The following is a 27,166-nucleotide window of genomic DNA, read 5'->3' as shown; positions in this document are numbered from 1 at the left end:
GTTAGTTTCCATCCGCTGCTTCTTGTCCTGCCTTCAGGTGCTTTGGAGAAGAGCTTGACTCCCTCTTCTTTAGGGCAGCCCCTGAGATATTGGAAGGCTGCTATCCTGTCTCCCCTAGTTCTTGTAAATAAGCAGACAGACCTTGGCCCTGCAGGGACCACTCGCTGGCCAAGTGTCCTCTTTGCCAGGAAGACACACCAGGCTGAGGACAAAAGGCCGGAAACACTCTCCCCCCCCCCCCCCGAAGATCCAATCGTTGCGTGCTATTTACGTGGAATTAAAAACCTGAGCAAACCTGGAGAACCTTTTTTGCTTTTCAATCAGAAATTTATTTTTAATTACATTATGTAAGAATATTGCAGTCTATTTTACAAGTTCAAGGAACAGGACGGTGGTGGAAGAAATGAGTCTGGACCAGTTAAACCGAGAGGAGAGTCGGAATTAAAAAACGAAAGAGAGAAAGAGAGAGAGAGAGAGAGAGAGAGAGAGAGAGAGAGAGAGAGAGAGAAAGAGAGACGGGGAGCCGAGCAAACGAAACGTAAAACAAATAAAGAGCCGATGAAGAAACTGAGCTGACAGACAGTCTGCCAAGAAGGCAACTAAGGACGGAGACATATAAAGACCTAAAAAAAAAAATACCCCCCAAAACCCATTTACAGTCTCGATCCTTCTTGCTCACTGGGGTGCCCCCCCCAAAAGTCCTTCCTCCCTTACTCAATATCCGAGCAGGGGTGGCTACGAGGTGCTGCAGCGTTGCCTTGTCCCGCAACAGGCGGGAAGAGAGGGCACGAGTCTTGCCAAGCTATAGATCTCCTAAAGGGTCTTCTGTCCACTTGGGGGGGGGGGGGAGAGAAACTGGGGATTCGGCCCCCGGGAATCAGGGGAGGGGGGAGGAACTAAGCCAGGCCTGAGCCCTGCCCGGGCCGGCTCTCAAACGTAGAACAGTCTTACTTTGGAAGTGCTGACAAGGAGGTCGTCATCGAAAAACTTCGTTTCTATGATCACGTTCCCGCTGCGGGGGGGGGGAGGGGGGGGAAGAAGGCAGAAGGAAAAGAACGGGGAAAGAGAGAAAGAAAAAAAAAATTAAATGGCAGAAGAGAGACAGTTAAGGCTTTAAAAACTGGGCAGGGTACCCTGAGTCTAGGGCTCTGGAGGTGCCCCGTTTGGGAGCTTTTACTGTTATTTATTTGATTTTTTTTTTTTTTTTTGTACTGCCTTTATGACTTTATTTGGTAACTCAAGGTGGCGAACGTACCTAATAAGCCTTCCTTGTCTTGTTCTCACCTTCACAGCAACCCTGTGAGGTGGGTTGGACTGAGAGAGAATGACTGGCCCAAAGTCACCCAGCCGGCTTTCGTGCCTAAGGCAGGACTAGAACTCACAGCCACCCTGCAGCTGGTCTAAAGTCACTCAGTTGGCTTTCATGTTTAAGGCGGGACTAGAACTCACAGCCACCTGGTGATTGGCTCAAAGTCATCCAGCCGGCTTTCATTCCTCAGGGAGGACTAGAACTTACAGCCACCTGGTGATTGGTCCAAAGTCACCCAGCCGGCTTTCATGCCCAAGGTAGGACTAGAACTCACAGCCACCCTGCGATTGGTCCAAAGTCACCCAGCCGGCTGTCATGCCTAAGGCAGAACTAGAACACACAGCCACTCTCCAACTGGCCCAAAGTCACCCAGCTGGCTTTCATGTTTAAGGCGGGACTAGAACTCAGAGCCACCTGGTAATTGGCCCAAAGTCACCCAGCCAGCTTTCATTCCTAAGGAGGAATTAGAACTCACAGCCACCCTCCAATTGGCTCAAAGTCACCCAGCCGGCTTTCGTGCCTAAGGCAGAACTAGAACTCACAGTCACCCTGCAATTGGTCCAAAGTCACCCAGCCGGCTTTCGTGCCTAAGGCAGAACTAGAACTCACAGTCACCCTGCGATTGGTCCAAAGTCACTCAGTTGGCTTTCAGGCCTAAGGAGGAACTAGAACTCACAGCCACTTGGTGATTGGTCCAAAGTCATCCAGCCAGCATTCATGCCTAAGGCAGGACTAGAACTCACCGTCTCCTGGTTTCTAGGCCGGCACCTTAACCACTACATCAACTGGTTAATTATTTCAGTTGCTGCCTATATTTATTGTGCAGTTTTTAAAAATTGTTTTAAATGTTTTTTTTAATTGTATTAATTGTTTGTATAGCTTTAGCACTGTCAGTTGCCCTGAATCCTTGGTTGAGATGGGTGGCTATAGAAACTGAATGAATGAATGAATGAATGAATGAATGAATGAATGAATAGCCCAAAGGACATCCTGGAGTCAGGATTGTGGAACTTGGTCAGTCAGGCTCCAAATGATAAAAGAATTTCTCCTTTCCAGGCTGAAGGAGCCAACCCCAAATATACAAAGTGAATACAGTAAAGTAAAAAAACAAAAAACAAAAAACGAGGCTGTAATTTGATTTTGCATTTTACTGCACTGCAAAATGTTGGAAGTCCATGATTTTTCTTCCCCCTTATCCCTCGCTCTCCCTCTCTCTCTTTCCATTTGCCTATTCTCTTTATTTTAATTTATATTTTTGATATACGATAACCTCAATAAAAATGAAAACAAAAAAGAAATCAGGGGAAGCTCACCTGTGAATTCAAGCTGAAAAGCTTTGCAACTCCCTAACTCAGGGGTAGGCAACCTTGGCTCTTTTATGACTCGTGGACTTCAACTCCCAGAATTCCTGAGCCAGCATGGGGGAACTATGGCCCCTTCATGACTCGCGGAGTTCAACTCCCAGAATTCCTCAGCCAGCGTGGGGGAACTATGGCCCCTTCGTGACTCGCGGACTTCAACTCCCAGAATCCCTCAGCCAGCATGGCTCAGCTTGGAAACTTCTCCCTTTCCCCTCAGCATGGCTGGCTCAGGAATTCTGGGAGTTGAAGTCCGCGAGTCATGAAGGGGCTATAGTTCCCCCATGCTGGCTCCGGAATTCTGGGAGTTGAAGTCCTCAAGTCACAAAAGGGCCATCGTTTCCCACCTTTGTCTTAGCCCAGAGGTAGGCAACCTTGGCCCTTTTATGACTCGTGGACTTCAACTCCCAGAATTCCTGAGCCAGCCATGCTGAGGGGAAAGGGAGGTGTTTCCAAACTGAGCCATGTTGGCTCAGGAATTCTGGGAGTTGAAGTCCACGAGTCATAAAAGGGCCAAGGTTGCCTACCCCTGGCCTAACCCCCTAACAAAATGACAACGATAACAAAATAATAATCGGAAAATCAAGGATTGCCCAGGGAAAGATACCTTCACCACCGATTTGAGCCAGGGAATTCAGCTCGGAGCTGACTTCAGCTAAAGAACAGACACGCCGACGTCTCAACTGGGATCCTCTCTGCCCTCTCCCCGTTTCTGCCTTCTCCATGTGCTGGGAAGTCCCTGATTTTTGACCTGGGGTTGTGTGACGGAGAAGAGGAAAACGCAACCCACTCACGTGAGAACATTAGCAGGCATCATCTGCGACTCTGGAGCGGCTTCTATCAACGACTGCCAGGTGTTGGTGGAGTTTGGGATGACAAAGCCAAACTCAAAAAACCATTCTGCAGAGAGAGGAAGCAGGTGAGTGCCATAAAAAAAAACAACCAAATTACTCCCCCCCTTTTTACACCTGTTGTCCGGCTAAGTAACGGCCTGGAAGCTGCCCACCCCTTGCACCCCAGTCTCATATATGGGCAGGATTTGAAATGATCTCGAGGAGTGTTTTTCAACCACGACAAGTTTAAGATGTGTGGACTTCAGCTCCCAGAATTCCCCAGCCACCATAGGTGGCTGGGGAATTCTGGGAGCTGAAGTCCACACGTCTTAAAAGGTGCTAAGTGTCAACACCGCTAATATTGAATATTCTTGCTTTGGCAAAATATGCAGAACTGCCTGGTATTTTTAGAGTTCATTCAGATGACAGAGAAAGGGGAGGGGAAATAACAAAAGCCCTGGAAAAGGAAGGGAAGTGAATCTCTGCCCTCTGGGCTAATTGGAAGATGTGACTTGTCACTGCAAGATAAGGGAGGGCTTTAGCAAGAAAAGTTAGATGCCAGCGAGAGGAAGTCAGATTCTGGCATAAGCCTCCATGATGTGCCGTCAATTTGTAACACTGGTAATAAAGGCTTTGGGATAAACAAGTCTGGAAGTTGTGTTAAGTGTTTCGTTAGTCGGAACCATGAATGACATCAAGGTTGGGAAACCCTGCGACAGAGGTACAATCGTTAATTGTTCCATAAACCAAGTTTGATGGTAGTCTTCCATCTTTCAGCTCCAAAGAACAATTCAGACGTGCTGTCCACACGGGGCAGGATTTGAAGGGATCTAGACCAGGGTTTCTCAACCTCTGCAAGCTTAAGATAACAATCACACAGTTGGAAGGGACCTCGGGGGTCTTCTAGTCCAGGGGTCCCCAAACCCCCGGTCCGTGGACTGGTAGCGGGCAGCGGCATGCCAGCAACCGGTCCGCGCAAACAAGCCAAGATCCATCTGCGGGATGCAGGCAGCACGCAAAACCACGCACCCTCCGGTCCGTGGAAAAACCTGTCCACGGAACCGGTCCCTGGTGGCCAAAAGGCTGGGGGGGGGGCTCTGCAATATAGGGTTGTATTGTACATAAATACTCCTATATTGTATTGTCCACATTGCATATGTATATGTATTATGTATGTATATGTATATGTGAAATGTGGACAATGTACATATCACACTTTGGTTAAACTCAATTATTTAAACTACAGTTGTACAGCGCTGATTGCATGTTCTCTGTAAATGCCATACGCTAAATAAGAAATAATAATAAACCTTATAGAATGACGTCTGATAGGGTGGAAAAAGGTTAATTCTTTCTGCTGCCTCACTCTCTCTCCTTCTCTCCCTCCCTCCTTCTCTTTCCCTCCCCTCCCCCCTCTCCTTCCTTCTCTCCCTCTCCCTCCTCTTTCCCTCTCCCTCCCTCCTCTCCCTCCCCTTCTCTCCCCGTCCTTCCTTCTCTCTCCCTTTCCTTCCTTCTTTCTCTCTCCCTCCCTCCCTCCTCTTTCCCTCCCTCCCTCTCTCACTCCCTCCCCCTTCCCTCCTCTCTACCCCCTCCTTCCTTCTCTCTTTCTCTCTGCCTTCCTTCTTCTCTCCCTCCCTCCTTCTCTCGCTCCCTCCACCTTCTCTCCCCCCTCCTTCCTTCTCTCCCTCTCTCCCTTTCCCTCCCCTTCTCCTTCCTTCTCTCTCCCTCCCTCCTTCTCTCACTCCCTCCCTCCTCTCCCTCCCTCCTTCTCTCGCTCCCTCCACCTTCTCTCCCCCCTCCTTCCTTCTCTCCCTCTCTCCCTCTCCCTCCCCTTCTCCTTCCTTCTCTCTCCCTCCCTCCTTCTCTCCCTCCCTCCCTCCCTCCTCTCCCTCCCTCCTTCTCTCGCTCCCTCCACCTTCTCTCTCCCCCCTCCTTCCTTCTCTCCCTCTCTCCCTCTCCCTCCCCTTCTCCTTCCTTCTCTCTCCCTCCCTCCTTCTCTCACTCCCTCCCTCCCTCCTCTCCCTCCCTCCTTCTCTCGCTCCCTCCACCTTCTCTCCCCCCTCCTCTCCCTCTCTCCCTCTCCCTCCCCTTCTCCTTCCTTCTCTCTCCCTCCCTCCTTCTCTCACTCCCTCCCTCCCTCCTCTCCCTCCCTCCTTCTCTCGCTCCCTCCACCTTCTCTCCCCCCTCCTCTCCCTCTCTCCCTCTCCCTCCCCTTCTCCTTCCTTCTCTCTCCCCCTTCCTTTTCTCTCTCCCTCCCTCCTTCTCTCACTCCCTCCCCTCCTTTTCTCTCCCCCCTCTCCTTCCTTCTCTCTTTCCCCCTTTCCTTCCTTCTCTCCCTCCCTTCTTCTTTCCCTTTCTCTCCCTCCCTCCCTCCCTCTCCCCCTCTCCTTCCTTCTTTCTCTCTCCCTCCCTTCTTCCTCCCTCCTTCTCTCGCTCTCCCCTCCACCTTCTCTCTCCCCCCTCCTTCCTTCTCTCCCTCCCCCTCCCCTTCTCCTTCCTTCTCTCTCCCCTTCCTTCCTTCTTTCTCCCTCCCTCCTCTTCCTCCCTTCTTCTCTCCCTCCCTCCCCCTCCCCTTCTCTCTCCCCCTCTCCTTCCTTCTCTTTTTCTCTCCCTCCCTTCTTCTTTCCCTCCCTTCTTCTCTCCGTCCCTCTCCCTCCCTTCTCTCTCCCCTCTCCTTCTTTCTCTTCTCTCTCCCTCCTTCTTTCCCTCCCTCCCTCCCTCCCTTCCTCCCCCTCCTCCTCCTCCTCCTCCTTCTCTCTCTCTCTCCCTCTCTCCCTCCCTCCCTCCCTCCCTCCCTCCTCCTCCTTGGTGAAAACCCAGCCCAGGTCTCCCTAGAGGAGTAAAACAGCACCTTCTAGACATTGTCCCTTGAAATAAACTTTCTGTTCCAGGCGGAATTTTTCCATCTGCTCCGTGGAGGAAAAATTCAGCTCCCGAGACACAGCTTTGCATTTCAGAATTTTCTTAGGAACTCGAGCTGAGGAAGAGAGAAAGGAGAGGGGTGGGGGTGGTCGAAATTAAGATTCCAAAGTATAAGACAAGGCCTGCTGTGGCCCAAGGCGCTCAGGTGTCGGCGTAAGCCAAGAGGCACTTCCCAAAATTAAATAGAAATGCAGGTGGCCACGCCAGGCAGGCAGGCATGCTGTGTGACGCCACTGCTCCTCCGCTCTCCTGGGCAAGGAAGAAAACCAACAGGGTGTAAGGTGACCCCGTGGAGCCAGATTTAAAAAGGCTAAAATAATTATGGTAGAGACGCACGACAGCCGTTCCCTGCACTTTTCGAACGCCTGTGTTTGTGGGTGGAGAAGAATTACACAGCTTGGAGACCTGCGATTAAGGCTTTCATTCCATGTCAAAGGCAAAGGGTTTTGTTTTTTTTTTCTTCCAACAAGGGGGTTATCAGCTGTTGAAAGCAACAGACGGGAATCCCTCCCCTTCCGGGCCAGCAAAATGCAGGGGTGCCTGCCGAGTGGGTCAAAAAAGTCAAGATGGCAGCCACAACTGCCCCCTTAGAGACGTGGCGCTTTTAATGGGGATCGCAATGTATATTTTAACTGCTGGCTGGGCAAAGAGACTTAAAATATCTTGTCGGGGGTGGCAAAGTGTATCAGGCCCCACTATCGTGCTGAGCTTGTCAGCCGGAAAGCTGACAGCCCGGATTTGAGACCTGAACGCCTTGAGATGGGGTGAGCTCCCGTTCCTTGCTCCACCTAGCAGTCCGAAAGCATGCAAATGCGAGTAGATAAATAGGTACTACTTCGGTGGGAAGGTAACGGTGTTCTTCTGGACGCCTCAGCGTATAGCATCCTGGCCACACAACCGTGGAAATGAATGGATAATGCTGGCCAGGAAATGGAGATGAGACCACTCCCTAGATTCGGACATGACTTTCCAGGGAAACCTTTACATTTATTTATAGTAGAAATAGGGGAGGCACGATAGCAGTGTCCCAGTATCTGAGGGGCTGCCACACGGCAGAGGGGGCCAGGTTGTTCACCAAAGCACCAGAGGGCAGGACGAGAAACAATGGATGGAAACTGATCAAGGAGAGAAGCAACCTGTCAGAATCCAATTATATTTCATCTTTAAATTATCAAATATAGAAACTCCCAATTCTGCCTTCTCTGGATTCTGCCATAAGAGGGAGAGAAGGGGAAGAACAAAGGGGCTTTATGGCCCTCACTTCCTTCTTTACACTTCAAAGAGCTGAATGCTGAATGTGTGTTTATTGTAACCTCGAAGCGTTAACATACCAAAGGAGGGAAGTTGCCTTTCATGTAGTTATCTGAAGTCTCCATCCAGACGGAAGAAAGAAGAAAGGGAGTGGAATTGTGATACTTGAAACTATCACTGGAAGGGGGGTGGATTGGGTGGGACTACTGGGGAACCCCTTAAAACCTTGAATGGGAGAGCTTGGACCCCAAGTCCTGTCTAGCATGCCTACAACCATTTTCTCTTAATAAAGGATTCCTGTTGGAAGAATTATTCCAAGAGTTCTGTCTTCTTAAGATGCAAAGTGGGGTGGGTCCTTACACAACCTGGAATTAAGGAGAAACTTCCTGACGGTGAAGACAATCAACCAGTGGAACAGCTTGCCACCAGAAATCGTGGGCGCTCCATCCCTGGAGATTTTTAAGAGACTGGACATTCACTTGTCTGAGATGGTGTAGGTTCTCTTGCTTGAGCGGGGGGGCTGGATTAGAAGACCTCCAAGGTCCCCTTGCAGCCTTAAGGGGTTAGAACAGGGATGAGCAACCATGGCGACTTTGCAAGCTGTGGACTTCAACTCCCAGAGTTCCTGAGCCAACCGTGCTGCTTGGAGAAGTCTAGGAGTTAAAGTCTACAGACCTTAAAGGGAATTCTGAGAGTTGAAGTCCACGCATCTTAAAATTATTGAGAAACCCTGCCCCAGAAACTCCCAATAGCCCCATGTTACCTTCGTGCTCTACTCCGGGGACCGAGAGATCTTCCGTTCCTTGCCAGAGAATCTTCCCACTTTCTGCATCCCGGAGATTCATCCAATTTCTGTTTGTATGACAATTAAGGAGGAAAACATAAAAGGGAAACACATTTCTGAACTGTAACCTTACTGTCACATTCTTCCACAGGGCAGGGCTCTTCAAACTTGGCCCTTTTAGGACTTATGGACTTCAACTCCCAGAATTCTGAGAGTTGAAGTCCACAAGTCCTAAAAGGGCCAAGTTTGAAGAGCCCTGTCTTAAATCTAACAAACAAAATGGAGGCTGGCTGAGGAATTCTGGGAGTTGAAGTCCACCAGTCATCAAAGGGCCAAGTTTGAAGACCCCTGCCTTAAATCTAACAAACAAAATGGAGGCTGGCTGAGGAATTCTGGGAGTTGAAGTCCACGAGTCCTAAAAGGGCCAAGTATGAAGACCCCTGTCTTAAATCTAACAAACAAAATGGAGGCTGGCTGAGGAATTCTGGGAGTTGAAGTCCACGAGTCCTAAAAGGGCCAAGTATGAAGACCCCTGTCTTAAATCTAACAAACAAAATGGAGGCTGGCTGAGGAATTCTGGGAGTTGAAGTCCACGAGTCCTAAAAGGGCCACGTTTGAAGACCCCTGTCCCAGGGCATAAAAAAGAGGATGTGTCAGAGTGAATTGAGGCAAAGTGGTTTCAATTTACGATGGCTAAGAAGGTGCCTTGAACCCAGAAAAACCCATCGGCAATATTAAGCAAATCCAGCCCAGCTCTCCGGTGCAAGCACAAACAGCTTCCTGGGGTTCTAAGAACGAATCCCCTTTCCCCTCCAAACTGAATGCTCTTAGCACCTATTGGCCATCCAGCGATCAGGAAGGATTAAAAAGCAAAACCAGGTTGTGATATTCCGATTCATTAAGCTGGAAAGTATAAAATTTGTCAGGGAATCACTCAGCGGGTGTCCGAATGGAGTCAGAGGTGCTGACACAAACCAGTTTTATATAAATAAGTATATTTACAGTAAATAAGATAAGCAAACCGGAGCGGAAAGCAAGGAAACTTTACTCTCACACAGCCAATCTAAGTTATGATTCCCTCACGCGATGTTCATTGATGCTAATTAACCAATTAGCAACAACTGTGTGTTCTTACTCATTGTCCGACTCTCCACTGCTCCAGCTCTTAAAATTTAAATATCTTAATAAAATGACTTCCTGTAATAACATTTTGACCTGTGGCAGAATCAAATCAGCAAAAAAATATTTTTAGAGAAAGTTTGGCATCCTGCAATCTGTTAAAAATCACCACGGCAATCCATCCGTCCCAATTCAGAATTAAATAGCAACGGATCCACATCTCTCCAACTGGGAGTGTCGGACCCCAAACCTGAGGTAAAATAAGGGCACAGGTGTGGCTGTATGGCAATTAGATGTGCTTGCCAGAGAAAGGAAGGGGGAAGCTTGGAAGATGGAGGCTAACAGAATAACAGAGTTGGAAGGGACCTTGGAGGTCTTCTAGTCCAACCCCCTGCTCAAGCAGGAGACTCTATCCCATTTCAGACAAATGGCTGTCCAGTCCCTTCTTAAAAACCTCCAGTGACGGAGCACCCACCACTTCTGGAGGGAAGCTGTTCCACTGGTTGATTGTTCCCACTGTCAGCAAATTTCTCCGAAGTTCTAGGCTTGATCTCTCCTTGCTTAGAATAGAATAGAATAGAATAGAATAGAATAAGGAATAGAATAGAATAGAATAGAATAGAATAAGGAATAGAATAGAATAAGGAATAGAATAGAATTAGAATTAGAATAGAATAATAGAATAAAGAATAGAATAGAATAATAGAATAAGGAATAGAGTAGAATAGAATAAGAATAGAATAGAATAAGGAATAGAACAGAATAGAATAGAATAAGGAATAAAATAGTATAGAATAGAATAATAGAATAGAGAAAAGGAATAGAATAGAAAAGAAAAGAATTAGAATAGAATAGAATAGAACAGAATAGAATAAGGAATAGAATAGAATAAAATAGAATAGAATAGGTCTTACATTTAGGCAGGAAAAACCAAAGGTACAAGTACAGATTAGGTGAAACCTGGCTTAAAAACAGTAACTGTGAGGGACCTTGGAATCCTGGTGGACGATCACTTGACTATGAGCCAGCCGTGTGCAGCAGCAGCCAAAAAAGCTAATACAATCCTGGGTTGTATAAACAGAGGCATAGAGTCAAGATCACGTGAACTATTAGTACCTCTTTGTAAAACCCTAGTAAGGCCCCACCTGGAATACTGCAGCCAATTTTGGTCACCATATCACAAAAAAGACGTCGAGAGTTTGGAAAAAATTCAGAGAAGAGCAACTAAGATGATCCAAGGCCTGGAGACCAAAACATACAAAGAACGGCTGCGGGACTTGGGTTTGGCCCGTCTAAAGAAAAGAAGAAATAGGAGAGACATGATAGCAGTGTTCCAGTATCTGAGGGGCTGCCACAAGGCAGAGGGGGTCAGGTTGTTCCCCAAAGCACCTGAAGGCAGGACAAGAAACAATGGTTGGAAATTGATCAAAGAGAGAAGCAACCTGGAATTAAGGACAAACTTCCTGACAGTGAGGACAATCAGCCAGTGGAACAGCTTTGCTTCCAAAAATCGTGGGCGCTCCATCATTGGAGATTTTTTAAGAAGAGATTAGACCAGTGGTTCTCAACCTGTGGGTCGGAACCCCATTTGGGGCCGAACGATCATTTCACGGGGGTCGCCAAACAAGGCTATCTGCCACTTTTTCCCCCTTTTCTTTGGCCACGCCCCTGGCACCCGGTGATGTATAAGTGGTTGGGGGTCACCACAACATGGGGAACTGTATTATGGGGTCGCGGCATTGGAAAGGTTGAGAACCACTGGACTAGACAATCACCTGAGATGGTGTAGGTTCTCCCGCTTGAGCAGGAGGCTGGACTAGAAGACCTCCAAGGTCCCTTCCAGCTCTATTCTATTCTAATAACAGACATTTTGTGTTCAATTGTGGTCGTTTAAGTCGAGAACTACCTGTACTGAGGTGGGGGGGGGGAAGAGGAAGGAAACATTTTGCTAGCCTTCTCTGAGCTAATGCCACTCAGATGTGCTGGAATGAATCTCCCGAAACATATGGAAGTTGAACGTGTTAAGAGGGTATCCAACGGGATGGGTAGAAGGTGGCAGTGAAGCATTAGAAGACAAAAGGAACTTGAGTGGCCGAGAGAGGCAACAATGGCTGCAAGCATGCGATTTCAGGGGGGGGTTTTTTTCCAAACCCATTAATTCCGCTTTAATCGCTCATTTCCTTCCATTCTCCGTCGGGAACAAAAGGAGGGTACGTGGGATCCTGACGTAAAAACGTCCAAAGCTGTTAAGTTTCTCATCTGGAGGGAGGACAGAGGGACATGTGCAGCGGGCAGAACGTTCCTTACAAAGCAGGCTGCATTTTAATTTTTATTGATTCGCATCATGCCTTTATTATTATTTTTTTACCCACAAGATAACTCCAGGCGGGGAGTTAAGTTGTGCATCGTCAGCCTTCCTGTTTTAGCTCGCCCAAATGGCGAGACAGCTGAGATAGGCAAACATTGGAGGCAGGTCTATCTTATGAGGTGCTCCGGTGATTCCCAAAATTTTGAACCTGCTTTTCCAAACTCAAAGACACCAGGATGGGAAAGGCTAGCCCAGGGGTCTTCAGACCTGGCCCTTTGATGACTGGTGGACTTCAACTCCCAGAATTCCTCAGCCAGCCTCCATTTTGTTTTAAGACGGGTCTTCAAACTTGTCCCTTTTATGACTTGTGGACTTCAACTCCCAGAATTCCTCAGCCAGCCTCCATTTTGTTTTAAGACGGGTCTTCAAACTTGGCCCTTTTATGATATGTGGACTTCAACTCCCAGAATTCCTCAGTCAGGCACGCTGCCTGGCTGAGGAATTCTGGGAGTTGAAGTCCACCAGTCATCAAAGGGCCAAGTTTGAAGACCCCTGGGCTATACTACAACAATGTATCTCCACCTTAACCACTTTGAAAAGGGTGGACTTCGACTTCCAGAATTCCCCAGCCAGCAATGCTGCCTGGAGAAATTCTGGGAGTTGAAGTCCACTCTCGTTAAGGTGGGAAAACACTGAGCTACAGTACTAGTTTTCAATTTACGACTACAATTCAGCCTAAAATTTCCATGGTTAAGCAAAACCACTGTTACGTTTTTAAGTTTTTAAGAAGAGATTAGACAACCGCTTGTCTGGAATGGTATAGGCCAGGGTTTCCTGCCTGAGCAGGGGGTTGGACTAGAAGACCTCCAAGGTCCCTTCAACGTTATTATTATTGTTGTTGTTGTTATTATTATTACTTCCCAGGGACACCCGGCTGCCAAATAACACAGGACAAGGATAAAAACTTCCCAGCAACCTGATCAATTATACAATTGTACTATAATTATCATCAACATCATCATCATGTGACTTTTGCCTCATTTGACAACCTTTCATGACACAGTTGGCTGGTGGTTGGCTCAAAATCACCCAGTTGGCTTTTGTGCCTAAGGCGGAACTAGAACTCCCCGTCTCCTGGTGATTGGCCCAAAGTCGCCCAGTTGGCTTTTGTGCCTAAGGCGGAACTAGAACTCCCCGTCTCCTGATGATTGGCCAAAGTCACCCAGTTGGCTTTTGTGCCTAAGGCGGAACTAGAACTCCCCATTTCCTGGTGATTGGCCCAAAATCACCTAGTTGGCTTTTGTCCTTAAGGCGGAACTAGAACTCACAGACTCCTGGTGGTTGGCTCAAAATTACCCCGTTGGCTTTTGTGCGTAAGGCGGAACTAGAACTCCCCATCTCCTGGTGGTTGGCCCAAAGTCATCCCGTTGGCTTTTGTGCATAAGGCGAAACTAGAACTCACAGACTCCTGGCTTCTAGATTTGTGTCTTAACCCCAGCCTAGACCAAACTGGATCTCTATCAAGTTAACAGCCTCCCTGAAAATCCCTTTCTTGGTTCATTGCTTTCCTTTCGCGTCTTCAACCCGCATCTTCCCAGCAACCCTTGAGTTAAGTGGCACAAACAGCAACCTATTCAGGCTCTCTTCCCACTTTTCTGAGCTCCTCAACCTTTCCTGTCTACCATGCCAGCCTTTTTCCAAAGACGGCAGCCAAAACATTTCACAACTCCTGGCATGGAAATGAGAATCCTTGGCAGAACTGGGAAACCAACACAATTATCTTCAGGAGGCAGCAACAACCGAAGTCAACTTTAATCAGCAGCGCAACTCCAGAGGACAAAAAAAAAAAAAAAAGGCCACAGCTCTTTAAGGACACGCTTGGGGTCTACTGAATGGGACCACGTGCAGAGAAATCAAAGCATCCTTATAGCCTAGGGGTGGGGAACCATGCTGGCTGAGGAATTCTGGGAGCTGAATTCCACAAGTCATAAAAGCGCCAAGTTTGAAGACTCCTGTCTTAAATCTAACAAACAAAATGGAGGCTAGCTGAGGAATTCTGGGAGTTGAAGTCCACAAGTCATCAAAGGGCCAAGTTGGAAGACCCCTGTCTTAAATCTAACAAACAAAATGGAGGCTGGCTGAGGAATGCTGGGAGTTGAAGTCCACAAGTCATAAAAGGGCCAAGTTTGAAGACCCCTGTCTTAAATCTAACAAACAAAATGGAGGCTGGCTGAGGAATGCTGGGAGTTGAAGTCCACAAGTCATCAAAGGGCCAAGTTTGAAGACCCCTGTCTTAAATCTAACAAACAAAATGGAGGCTGGCTGAGGAATTCTGGGAGTTGAAGTCCACAAGTCATCAAAGGGCCAACTTTGAAGACCCCTGTCTTAAATCTAACGAACAAAATGGAGGCTGGCTGAGGAATTCTGGGAGTTGAAGTCCACCAGTCATCAAAGGGCCAAGTTTGAAGACCCCTGTCTTAAATCTAACAAACAAAATGGAGGCTGGCTGAGGACTGCTGGGAGTTGAAGTCCACAAGTCATCAAAGGGCCAAGTTTGAAGACCCCTGGTCTTTAATACAGTTCCTCATGTTGTGGTGACTCCCAACCCTAAGGGCTCTCCAAGCGCACACCGATGCCGCCCACTCACCCGCCGCACCCGGGGCTCAGTGCGCCTCGCCTGTCCTCGCCTCACTTCCGAAGTTGCCAGCCTGCCTGGCTCCAGCTGGCCGGGGAGGGGGGGCAGGAAGGACACTCCGCCGGCTCCGCCCAGCCTGGTTGGAGAAGTGCCCAGTTGGAGAGAGGGAGAGGGAGAGAGAGAGAGAGAGAGAGAGAGAGAGAGAGAGAGAGGGAGAGAGAGAGAGAGAGAGAGAGAGAGAGAGAGACAAGAGGGTGACAGTGCCGGCAGACCTTAGTTCAACCTCCTCCACGGAAAGGGCCATGAAGCAGTGCGGCCTCCCTTAGGAGATGCCCGGCGGAAACGAATCCGGCGCTGCAACGGCCCCCAGCTCGAAGCCGTGCGGAGACGGATAGAGGAGCGGTGTCTCGGTTCCTAAGACCATCGGAAATATGTCTTTTCCGATGGTCTTAGGCGACCCATGTGACAGGGTCGTTCGACCCCCAAAGGGGTCGCGGCCCACAGGTTGAGAACCGCTGCATTACACAGATCAAGAACGCCACCTCATTTCTGCCCCCACGTCAAATACATACTTTTCCTCTCCGGAAGATCAACAAAAGAGATCAACTCCCCAGGCCTGGCATTCTCAGAAGATCTGGGAGCAGCAGCAAAGAGAGTATGCCGGATTCACCAGGGACGGTGGCAGGCACGCCAACGACGGTGGCCCACGGCTACCATGGTGACCTGCCAAAGGATGCTTTGTACCCAGTTACAAAATAGGGAGGAGGAATCAAGAGGCTGAATACTGAGAGGTAGGAAAGGGCCCTGTCTTTCAAGGCTGAATAATAACAACAACAACAGCAGCAGCAGCAGCAAGAAATATCACTTGCCTGCAAGCAAGAACTGGTAGGACCATAAAATAGAGAAAGTCATAGAAAATGATAAAATTAAACTGCTCTGGGACTTCAGAATTCAAACAGACAAGCACCTGCAACATCACACCCTGGACTTAACAATTGTCGATAAGAAAGACAAAAGAAGTCTGGATAGTGGACGTGGCAGGGCCTGGAGACAGCAGAAGAGACGAGGAAAAACTGGAGAAGATCACAAAATACAAAGATCTACAAATAGAAATAGACAAGCAAGGGTGTCACCAATAGCCATAGGCTCCTTGGGTGCAATCCCAAAACAACTGGAGCACCACTTGAATACCGTCATCGGCATTGACAAATTCACCATCAGTCAATTGCAAAAGGCGGCCTTACTAGAAACTGCTTCCATCCTGTGACGATACCTGTAATACCATCAAACATCCACATCTGCCTATCCCAGGTCCTGGGTAAGGACTCAATAGGCAGACAAAAATGCCAAATCCAGTCTGAACATCTGGCTGACTGTGTGATGATAATAACAACGTTGGACGGGACCTTGGAGGTCATCTAGTCCAGCCCCCTGCTCAGGCAGGAAACCCTATACCATTTCAGACAAATGGCTGTCCAGTGTCTTCTTAAAAACTTCCAGTGTTGGAGCATTCACCGCTTCTGGAGGCAGGTTGTTCCACTGGTTAATTTTTCTCACTATTAGGAAGTTTCTCCTTCATTGCTTCTCTCCAACCATTGTTTCTCGTCCTGCCCTCTGGTGCTTTGGAGAACAACCTGACCCCCTCTTCCTTGTGGCAGCCCCTCAGATACTGGAACACTGCTATCAAGTCTCCCCTATTCCTTCTTTTTAGACTGGCCAAACCCAAGTCCCGCAGCCGTTCTTCGTATGTTTTGGTCTCCAGGCCTTGGATCATCTTAGTGGCTCTTCTCTGAATTTTTTTCCAAAGTCTCAACATCTTTTTTGTGACGTGGTGACCAAAATTGGCTGCAGTATTCCAGGCGTGGCCTCACTAGGGCTTTATAAAGCGGTACTAATACCTCGCGTGATCTTGATTCGATGCCTCTGTTTATACAGCCCAGGATTGTATTAGCTCTTTTGGCTGCTGCTGCTGCTGCTGCACACGGCTGGAAAATGCAGAAGAGAGATACTCGCTATGTCAAGAACAGGAATATTTTTCACGACCTGCTTTTGCTCGAGACGTTTGAACTACAGCTACTCCCGTTTGTTTAGTGACCGTTCAAAGTTACCACAGCACTGGCAAAAAGTGACTGACGACCGTTTTTCGCCCTTACGACCGTTGCAGCATCCCCGCGGTCACGTGGTCACTATTCGGGGACTCGGCAACTGGCCTGTATTTACGACGGTTGCGGTGTCCCCGGGTGGGGTGGGGGCCATGCGATCGCCATTTGCGACCTTGCCAGCCGGTTTCTGAGAAGCAAAGTCAATGGGGGAAGCCGGTTTCATTTAATGACCGCACAATCTGCTTAACAGCCGCAGCGATTCGCTTAAGCACGGTGGCCAAAAAAGAAAAGAAAAGAAAAAAGTCATAAAATGGCAGAAATTTAACACCTTAACAACTGCCTTGGAAATGGAAATTTTGGATGCAGTTGTGGTCCTTGGTACCTGTACTGTTTAAGGACAGATGGTGGAGTTTTTTTGTTTAATCTCTGCTTGGTTATCAAACTGGAGATGGGCCTTGCTTGACAGACGGCTTTAGCTAATCTCATAGAGACGGTTTAGTGCAGGAATCAGGTGTCTGCCCCATGTAGCTTTTCGCTCTCAGTGAAGATGGAGAGGAATCTTTTATTCCAGCTGCTTCAGCAAAGCAGGTTTGTGTTCTCTGGGAAAACATTTGCGTGTTAAGTAAAGATCAAATCTGTAGTCAGATTGGGGCTGAGTACCCAAAGAACCAACAGGAATAGGAATAGAATAGAACAGAATAGAATAACAAATAGAATAGAAAAAATGAATAGAATAGAATAGAATAGAATAGAAATGGAATAGAATAGAATAGAATAGGAGAAAGAATGGAATGGAATGGGATAGGATAGAATAGAAAAAATGAATAGAATAGAATAGAATAGAAAATGGAATAGAATAGAATAGAATAGAATAGAATAGAAAATGGAATGGAATAGAATAGAATAGAATAGAATAGAATAGAACAGAATAGAAAATATGGAATGGAATGGAATAGAAGAATAGAATAGAATAGAAAAAATGAATAGAATAGAATAGAATAGAAGAGAAGAGAAGAGAACTGAAATGGAACGGAACAGAAGAGAACAGAATAGGAGAAAGAATGGAATGGAATAGAATGGGATAGGATAGAATAGGATAGAATAGAAAAAAAGAATAGAATAGAATAGAATAGAATAGAAGAGAATAGAAGAGAATAGAATAGAAGAGAACTGAAATGGAACGGAACAGAAGAGAACAGAATAGAGAAAGAATGGAATGGAATAGAATAGAATAGAAATGGAATGGAATAGAATACCGTATATTCCGGCGTGTAAGGCGACCCGGCGTATAAGACAACCCCTGTCTTCGGCGCCGAGTCGCATGCCTAGAAAGTCGTCTTATACGCCGGAAACTATTGTAATTTCCGGTGTATAAGACGACTCGGCATATAAGACGACCCCCAACTTCGGCACCGATTTTAAAGCTTGCGAAAGTCATCTTATACACCGGAATGTACGGTAGAATAGAATAGAATGGAATGGAGTGAAGTGTTACTACCACTTTACAAGGCCTTGGTAAGCCACACTTGGAACGCTGCATCCAGTTTTGGTCACCACGATGTAAAAAAGACGTTGAGACTCTAGAAAGAGTGCAGAGAAGAGCAACAAAAATGATTAGGGGACTGGAGGCTAAAACATACAAGGAATGGTGGCTGGAATTGGGCATGTCCAGTTTAATGAAGAGAAGGACGAGGGGGGACATGATAGCAGCCTTCCAGTATCTCAGGGGCTGCCCCAAAGAAGAGAGAGTCAAGCTATTTTCCGAAGCGCCTGAGGGCAGGACAAGAAGCAACGGATGGAAACCAATCAAGGAGAGAAGCAACCTAGAACTAAGGAGAAACTTCCTGACAGTTAGAACAATTAACCAATGGAACTACTTGCCTCCAGAAGTGGTGAATGCTCCAACACTGGAAGTTTTTGAGAAGAGACTGGACAGCCCTTTGTCTGGAATGGTATAGGGTTTCCTGCCTGAGCTGGGGGTTGGACTAGATGAGCTCCAAGATCCCTCCCAACATCATCATCATCATCTTTGTTATTATAAAGGTGCTTTTCCAGGAAGCAACTGGACTTTCTAGTTTTTCCTTGGACATTTCACTTCTCACCCAAGAAGCTTCTTCAGCTCTGGCTGGATGGTGGAGGATGGAAGGATTTATACTCCTTGCAGTCTTCTGGTCGTTAGCACTCTCCCTGAGAGTCGTTGAGGCCACTTGGAGGCATATATGTGCCCTGAGGGTCACCTGAGTGGTGCAAAGGGTTGTTGCAGGGATAAACCTCCAAGTGGCCTCAATGGCTCTCAGGGAGAGTACTAACGACCAGAGGACTGCAAAGAATATAAATCCTTCCATTCTCCACTGTTTTGATCATGTGACCGTGGGGACGCTGCAATAATCTTTAAGTGTGAGAAACGATCTTAATAATCAGCTATTTTCTTATCAGTGAACTTAACTGAATTGAAATTGAAAATAGCTCAGGGGTAGGCAACCTTGGCTCTTTTATGACTGGTGGAATTCAACCCCCAGAATTCCTGAGCCAGCCATGCTGAGGGGAAAGGGAGAGGTTTCCAAGCTGAGCCAGGCTGGCTCAGGAATTCTGGGAGTTGAAGTCCACCAGTCATAAAAGAGCCAAGGATGTCCACCCCTGCCCTAGGCCGCTTTATGACTCGTAGACTTCAACTCCCAGAATTCCTGAGCCAGCCATGCTGAGGGGAAAGGGAGAGGTTTCCAAGCTGAGCCATGCTGGCTCAGGAATTCTGGGAGTTGAAGTCCACTAGTCATGAGGGGGCCATAGTTCCCCCATGCTGGCTGAGGAATTCTGGGAGTTGAAGTCCACGAGTCATGAGGGGGCCATAGTTCCCCCATGCTGGCTGAGGAATTCTGGGAGTTGAAGTCCGTGAGTCATGAGGGGGCCATAGGTCCCCCATGCTGGCTCAGGAATTCTGGGAGTTGAAGACCACCAGTCATAAAACAGCCAAGGTTGCCTACCCCTGGGCAAGGAGAAGAGAAATCAGAGTTAGCATTGTGTATGGCACTGAGAAAGACGGGGCTTTCAGATCTCCACGGTAAAAATATGGACAACTACTAAGGCTGAAAGAGTTCAGAGTTTTTGTGCCACGTTGCTGCCATCTACTGGTCATCCAGAGTTTTGCAGCCCAAATCAAGTAACCCTATAGAAGGGGATAAAAAGCGGGAATACCTTAAGGCAGTGTTTCTCAATCCTGACAATTTTAAGGCATGTGGACTTCAACTCCCAGAATTCCACAGCCAGCAATGCTGGCTGTGGAATTCTGGGAGTTGAAGTCCACATGCCTTAAAATTGTCAAGGTTGAGAAACACTGCCTTAAGGTGAGGTCCTGGGTGCTCTCTGAGCTTGGTTGTTTTTCCTGCAGATTTCATTACCCAACTAAGTAACATCAGTGCTCACAAGGAATGGGATTTCATCTCTATTTATATACAAATATCTTACCCTGTCAATAATGTTGTGAGGGGTCTTGGTAGTTCCTAGTGAGCTCATGATTAATACCGGACCAATAATCAAGCAGTAAACTTTCCCACTCCCTTCTAGCACTGATGATGTTACCTCATTGGGTAATGAAATGTCTGGAAAAAAAAACAGGTGTAGGAAGCACCAGTGGCCTCACTGTTGAACCTGAGCTACCAAAGTTGTCTTCTGTTGGTACTTTAAAGCAGGGGTCTCCAACCCCCGGTCCGCACAAACAAGCAAAGCCCCATCTGTGGGATGCAGACAGCACACAAAACCACGAAACGGTCCACGGAGCTGGTCCACGGTGCCCAAAAGATGGGGGGGGCCCTCTGCTTTAAAGTATCATCAGTAGGAAATTTAAACCTCCAGACTATACTGTAAATATTTTTCTGACAGTCTAAACCAGGGGTAGGCGACTTTGGCTCTTTTATGACTCGTGGACTTCAACTCCCAGAATTCCTCAGCCAGCATGGAGGAACTATGGCCCCTTCATGACTTGTGGACTTCAACTCCCAGAATTCCTCAGCCAGCATGGCTCAGCTTGGAATCCTCTCCCTTTCCCCTCAGCATGGCTGGCTCAGGAATTCTGGGAGTTGAAGTCCACGAGTCATAAAAGAGCCAAGGTTGCCTACCCCTGGTCTAAACTGTCCTGTCTGGAGAGCATGAAATGTAACAAGACAAAGAAAGAGGATCGGGGGGAAAGTTCTGCTCTCAGGAACAACAACAACAACCACACAGCCAGCTTGTCCAAAAGTACAGCAACTTTTCAGCTTCGGTTTCTGTGGCTGCTTTTCAGGAATAGCCTTGCTGGACAGTTCCCTCAAAGCAAAATGGACTCAGGTGAGTCTATTTCAGAAGTATTTCAAAATACACGAACAGCAGAGATGCAGCTACATCAGGAAAGGTAAACATTTGTAAGGTTGTGGGTGGGGCTTTTTTTGGCCGGGAAGGTGGAGAGAAATAACACAACCGAGAGTCTTACCGTCCCTCTCTTAAAAGGTTCAAACCCCCCCCAGCTCTGCCCAGTTGTGGATTATTCTTCTTCCCAAACTAACATGGTTACCTTCTTTAAAAAATGAAAGAAGGCAACACAAAGTTTTCTGCAGTGCACACCTTGCTGGCGCGAGGCTCCCAGTGCTGGTGTTAAAACTGTAGCCAAGCTTATTATATGTGGTACAGTTGCGGTGAACTATTTTAGCCTACGCTGGTGCCTCCCCCTCCTTCCTGGATCCTGATCTCAAGGTTATAATCTTCTTATGCCTCTTCCGATCCTTCTTCGTGTGCTGCCATATAAACAAAGGTTCCAGAAACCTGCAACTGTCCTGCAGCCTCTGGTGCAGGAATCTGAGAGTTGAGATGGATGGCTACGTCCATTTCCTTTTGAAACTAGCTTCCAAGGTTCCTAATCAAGCAAGGAAGAACTGTTAAATAGTTTGGCTAGTGCCGCAAAGAAATTGGGAATTATTTGATCAGAGCCATTTTTAAACCATCGTATGTTTATTTTTATTACATTTCTATGCTCTCTCTCCTACAAGGTAACTCTGGGTGGGGTGTGTGTGTGTGTGTTTGTGTGTGTATGTATGTATATTGCTATATAAAGAGAGAGCACTAGATCCTCCCAAGCTATGTAGCATATTGGGCAGCTAACCTTGGGTTAGGGATGTATGTGTGTGTATATCTCTATCTATATTGATCTATCTATCTCTAGATCTATCTCTAGATCAATCTATCTCTATATCTCTATATCATCCATCCATCCATCCATCCATCAATCCATCCATATCTATCTATCTATCTATCTATCTATCTATCTATCTATCTATCTATCTATCTATCTATCTACCTCCATCCATCCATCCATTTGTCCGTCCATCCATCCATCCATCTCTCTATCCATCTATCCATCTATCTATCTATCTATCTATCTATCTATCTATCTATCTATCTATCTATCTATCTATCTATCTACCTATCTATCCATCCATTTGTCCGTCCATCCATCCATCCATCCATCCATCCATCCATCCATCTCTCTCTCTATCCATCTGTCCATCTATCCATATCTACCTATCTACCTACCTACCTACCTACCTACCTACCTACCTACCTACCTACCTACCTATCATCCTCGACTTACAACAGTTCATTTAGTGACTGTTCAAAGTTACTGAAAAAAGTGACTTATGACCACTTTTGACACAACTGTCGCCACATCCCCGTGATTTCCATTCAGATGCCGGACAACTCATTCAGAGTTAGGACAGTGGCAGCATCCCGGGGTTTTCCTGATCCACTTTTGCAACCTTAACAACGTTCCACTTAACAACCACGTTCCTCACTTAACAACTGCGGCGATTCACTTCACAAATGGGGCGAAAAAGGTCATAAAATGGGGCAAAGCTCACTTAACAGCTGTCACACTTAGCAATGTAAACGTTGGGCTCGAGTGGGGTGGTACGTCCAGGATTACCTGTATAGCGATGTCACTTTAAAAACACACACACAAAAAAAACTGAAGATCTTTTTGTGAACCCAGAAGAAGGCTAACATAACTCAGGCTATAAAGAGAAAGGCTATTTAGGGATCCATCTGTCTATACCCAGCCAACGCTAAAGCCAACGAGCAGAGCACAATCCCACATACTGAGAAATAAAACTGCCACCTCTTCCGAAGAGCAACCGTGGATGACACAACTATCGCTGGAATGCAGAAGTCTTACTGCTGAAACAAAACAGACAAACAGCCCAAGGTCTTGGACCGTGTAAAAAATAATTCCCTGGACTGAGATTTGAGGGAGGGTGCTTAAATCCAGAATTCTTTCATTTAAGCTTTGCTCAACCCATCTTTACCTTTACGGAAGAATTACTCTTATTTTCCGCCTGTGCCTTCTCCCCAAAAAGATAAATGAATATAAATGGGCAAGCGAGTAAGCTAGTCAAAGCCTACAAATCCAGTCAGTTTATATAACCAACCTCCAAAGAGCCCTTACTGGATTTAGAGCAAGAGTATTGGATCTTCTCGACAGTTTTGAATCGTTTTACTTTTATTTTATTTAAGAAAAGTTACACGGCCGCCCGACTCATTCTCAGTGTGTTACTCGTTTTGACACCCGGGCTGAAACACACTGAAAAGAAAAAAACACGCCAAAAGGTTCAACTCCCTCTTCCATAATCCTGGCAACAGGTGCCACTGTTCCTTTGTGTGATGGAAACAGAGTACCGCTCTTGGGAGAATCACTTGTCTCCCAAATGGAGACACCACATCTGATTGCAACCTTCCTCCAGCTAGTATGCTCTACACATCGACCCCACAGCCATCCTAGTCTGCTCTCAGGCTGCACTTTGTTTGCTAGCAACACGCACAACAGCATTTACGAGATTAAAGACACGCTTTTGACCTTGCCTCTGGGGGCAATGCAAGACTCTCCTTACAATTGAGAGGGTGGAAGAGCATTTGCCACTGGCGGGAGAATCTCGTACCAGCTGAGCCTCACAAGTTGGATTTGAAGGGGTGGCAAGGATGACAATTCACAATCTTTTCGACTGATCTGCAGTTTGGCTCACTTGCTCGTGCCATCAGCTCCGTAGAGTTGTATGTGCAAGACCCTCACTTCTGCTTTTCCTACCGAGTGAGCATGACGCGGAGGGTGAAATTCCACAGCACACATCTGGGGGATAGGGGGTGAAAACAGTAGCCTATCTTACTACTGTCCCAGTTAGTATTTATTATAGATGCCTCGTAAACGGCTAAGAGGGGTCCTTAGTGCTTTATGATCTGGGTTGTTTTCTTGCAGACGTTTCATTACCTAACTAGGTAACATCATCAGTGCCAGAAGGGAGTAGGGAGTTGCACTGATGATGTTGCCTAGGTGGGTGATGAAACAGCAAGAAAACAACCCAGAGCAGAAAGCACCAAGGACCCCTCATTTCAACCCTGAGCTGCAAATATTCTCCTTTATTGAAACTGCTAAGAGTCAACCAGCAGGTGGATATGGACATCCTTTTGGTTTCCCTTCGGCTTGTAAGGCCTGAACTAAAACTATTTGTCGATTTTGGGAGTCCTCCAAATAAATGTTAGATAACCAAAATCATGGCATCTGGCCCTCTCAATTCCTGGCAAATAGATGGGGAAGAAATGGAGGTAGTGACAGGTTTTATCTTTCCGGGTTCCAAGATCACCTCAGATGGGGACTGCAGCCAAGAAATTAAAAGAGGCTTGCTCCTGGGGAGGAAAGCTATGGCAAATCTAGACAGCATACTAAAAAGCAGAGACATCACCCTGCCAACAAAAGTGCATATAGTCAAGACTATGGTTTTCCCAGTTGCAATGCATGGCTATGAAAGTTGGAGCATAAGAAAGGCTGAGTGCCAAAGAATTGAGGCCTTTGAACTCTGGTGCTGGAGAAGACTCCTGCGAGTCCCCTGGACTGCAAGGCGATCAAACTGGTCAGTCCTAGAGGAGATCAACCCTGACTGCTCTTTACAAGGCCAGATCCTGAAGCTGAAACTCAAGTACTTTGGCCACCTAATGAGAAGGAAGGACTCACTGGAGAAGGGCCTAATGCTGGAAAGATTGAGGGAAAGAGAAGAAGGGGACGACAGAGAATGAGGTGGCTGGATGGAGTCCCTGAAGCAGCAGGCGTGAGCTTCAATGGACTCCAGAAGATGGTAGAGGACAGGACGGCCTGGGGGAAAGTTGTCCATGGGGTCGTGAGGGGTCGGACATGACTTCGCAACTAACAACAACAACAAGCCTAAGAAGAAAGGCAGATCCCCCCAAACACAGCAACTGGTCCATGCATCTTACTTAAATCTGGTCCCAATATTATTTCTGGGTTTGCACAATACAGGTAGACCTCGACTTACAACCATTCCTTTAGTGACAGTTCAAAGTTACAACGGCACTTGAAAAGAGTGACTTATGACCGTTTTTCACCCTTACGACCAGCATCATGCGATCAAAATTCAGATGCTTGGCAAGTGCCATTTGTTTACGACCGTTGCAGTGTCCCAGGGTCACGTGATTCCCTGTTTGCGACCTTCTGACAAGTAGGAAGACGGATTCACTTAATAACCGTGTTAGTAACTTAACTACTCCAATGATTCATTCACAACTGTGGCAAGAAAGACGGTCGTGTCTTCCTTAGCAAGAGAAATTATAGGCTCAATTATGGTGCTAGGTTGAGGAGTGCCTTTATATGGAACCATACAGCAACCATGCCAGCAGGGTTCAGACAATACGCTAAGCCAGGGGTCCCCAATCTGTGCGCTGTGGCCCACTACTAGGTTGTGGCCTATTTGCAACAGGGCCACGTGAGTGGCAGGCTGGCACGCGTGCATCCCCACTTGTATGAGTGGTGCCTCAAAGCTTCTCTTGTGTGAGTGGAGCTGCGCATGCACGCACGCCGGCCCGCCACTCATGGGGCCCAGGTCCCATCTCCTCCCCCAGCCGGGCCGCCAAACTGCAAAGGTTGGGGACCACTGCGCTAAGCCACAAAACAAACAGAAAAATAACCCCTTAACCTCTTCTATGAACATCTTAACCGGGGGTCTTCAAACTTGGCCACTTTAAGACTTGTGGACTGCATCTCCCAGAATTCCTCAGCCAGCCATTAAGCACAGGTAGTCCTCGACTTACAATGCTTCATTTAACGACCTTTCAAAGTTACAACGGCACTGAAAAAAAGTGACTTAGGACCATTTTTTACACTTACGACTGTTGCACTGACGGGATCCAAATTCGGACACTTGGCAACTGACTCATATTTACGACGGTCGCAGTGTCCCCGGGGTCATGTGATTCCCCTTTTGCGACCTTCTGACAAGCAAAGTCCATTGGGGGGGGGAAGCCTGGTTCACTTAACAACCGTGTGACTAATTTAATGACTAACTTAACAACCGTGGCAGGAACGGTGATAAAACAATTGCTCACTTCGCAATTGTCTCGCTTAGCAATGGAAACGGAAGGCTCAAGGACGACTGTGAATCCAGGACTGCCTCTAGGCCAGGGGTCTTCAAAGTTGGCTCTTTGATGACTTGTGGACTTCAACTCCCAGAATTCCTCACCCAGGCGTGCCTGGCTGAGGAATTCTGGGAGTTGAAGTCCACCAGTCACAAAGTGGCTAAGGCTGGCTTCCCTTACTCCAGGCGTCTTCAAAGTTGGCCCTTTGATGACGTGTGGATTTCTGGGAATTCTGAGACCAGGGAATTCTGGGAGTTGAAGTCCACAAGTCATAAAAAAAAAGAGCCAACTTTGAAGGCCCCCTGCTCTACGCGGTGCGAACTGGAGCCGCCCAGCCCCAAAATACCAACCAATATTTATTTCTCCTGGCCAACCTTGCAGCCCCCACCCCACCCCCAGATGATCCATTCACCTGGTACAGTTCGGGGACGGAGGGGGGAAATTCCAGCCAATATTGGGGCCCCAGGCAGCTCCATAACTCTCCCCCTCCCATCTCTCCCAGGAAAGACCCCCAAAGAATGAGCCGCCCCTTCGCTCAGCACCCCAATAAATACCGTATTTATCCAGCCCCCTCCAAAATGTGCCCTATGTTCCCTCCAAGGTACCGTAAGTAACCAAGCAAGCGTGCCACCCACCCCAGGCAGCTCTTATTACAGGGGTCTTCCAACGTGGCCCTTGGAGGACTTGTGGACTTCAACTCCCAGAATTCCTCAGCCAGCTTGCTGGCTGAGGAATTCTGGGAGTTGAAGTCCACAAGTCCTCCAAGGGCCACGTTGGAAGACCCCTGTCGTAGGACGTTACCGTATTTCTTCTTTTGACGCTCCTCCCCCAAAATAACCGCCGCATTACCGTATTTACCGTATTTACCCTCCCCGCGCCCCGCTCCCTCGCGCGCCTCCCAGACAGGCCGGATACAGTTTGAATCCCCTCAGAATCTCCTTGGCCCGGTGCTGCTCCTCCTCCTCTTCGTCCTGGCTCGACATGGTGCCGCTGGGCTGAGCCGGCTCGCAGGCCTGGCCGAGGGAAGGCGAAAAGGCAGCGCTCGCCGGCCCGGATTCCCCTGCGCCCGCCACTGCCCGGCTAAACCAACCACCCGGGGTGGGC

General features: G+C 47.6%; 1 protein-coding gene across 2 annotated transcripts; it reads right to left on the bottom strand.

The window, feature by feature from the left end:
• Nucleotides 1-305: 305 nt before the first annotated feature.
• PDE6D (phosphodiesterase 6D) lies at nt 306-27,166 on the bottom strand. 2 transcript variants are annotated; one of them, XM_039327398.1, is made up of 5 exons: nt 26,978-27,166; nt 8,437-8,525; nt 6,352-6,477; nt 3,462-3,567; nt 306-1,012 (listed from the first exon to the last, which is right to left on the bottom strand). In XM_039327398.1, the coding sequence occupies exons 1-5, from the start codon at nt 27,043-27,045 to the stop codon at nt 931-933; spliced, it is 471 nt and encodes a 156-aa protein (XP_039183332.1). In that variant the 5' UTR covers nt 27,046-27,166; the 3' UTR covers nt 306-930. The 2 variants fall into 2 exon arrangements, with proteins under 2 accessions (XP_039183332.1, XP_039183333.1); XM_039327399.1 differs by lacking the exon at nt 26,978-27,166 and adding an exon at nt 14,532-14,673.

This window comes from Crotalus tigris, unplaced genomic scaffold (assembly GCF_016545835.1).
Source record: "Crotalus tigris isolate CLP2741 ecotype Arizona unplaced genomic scaffold, ASM1654583v1 scf7180000024361.1375286210:1436186, whole genome shotgun sequence".
NCBI lineage: Eukaryota > Metazoa > Chordata > Lepidosauria > Squamata > Viperidae > Crotalus > Crotalus tigris.
This window is presented reverse-complemented; position numbering and strand designations above follow the sequence as displayed.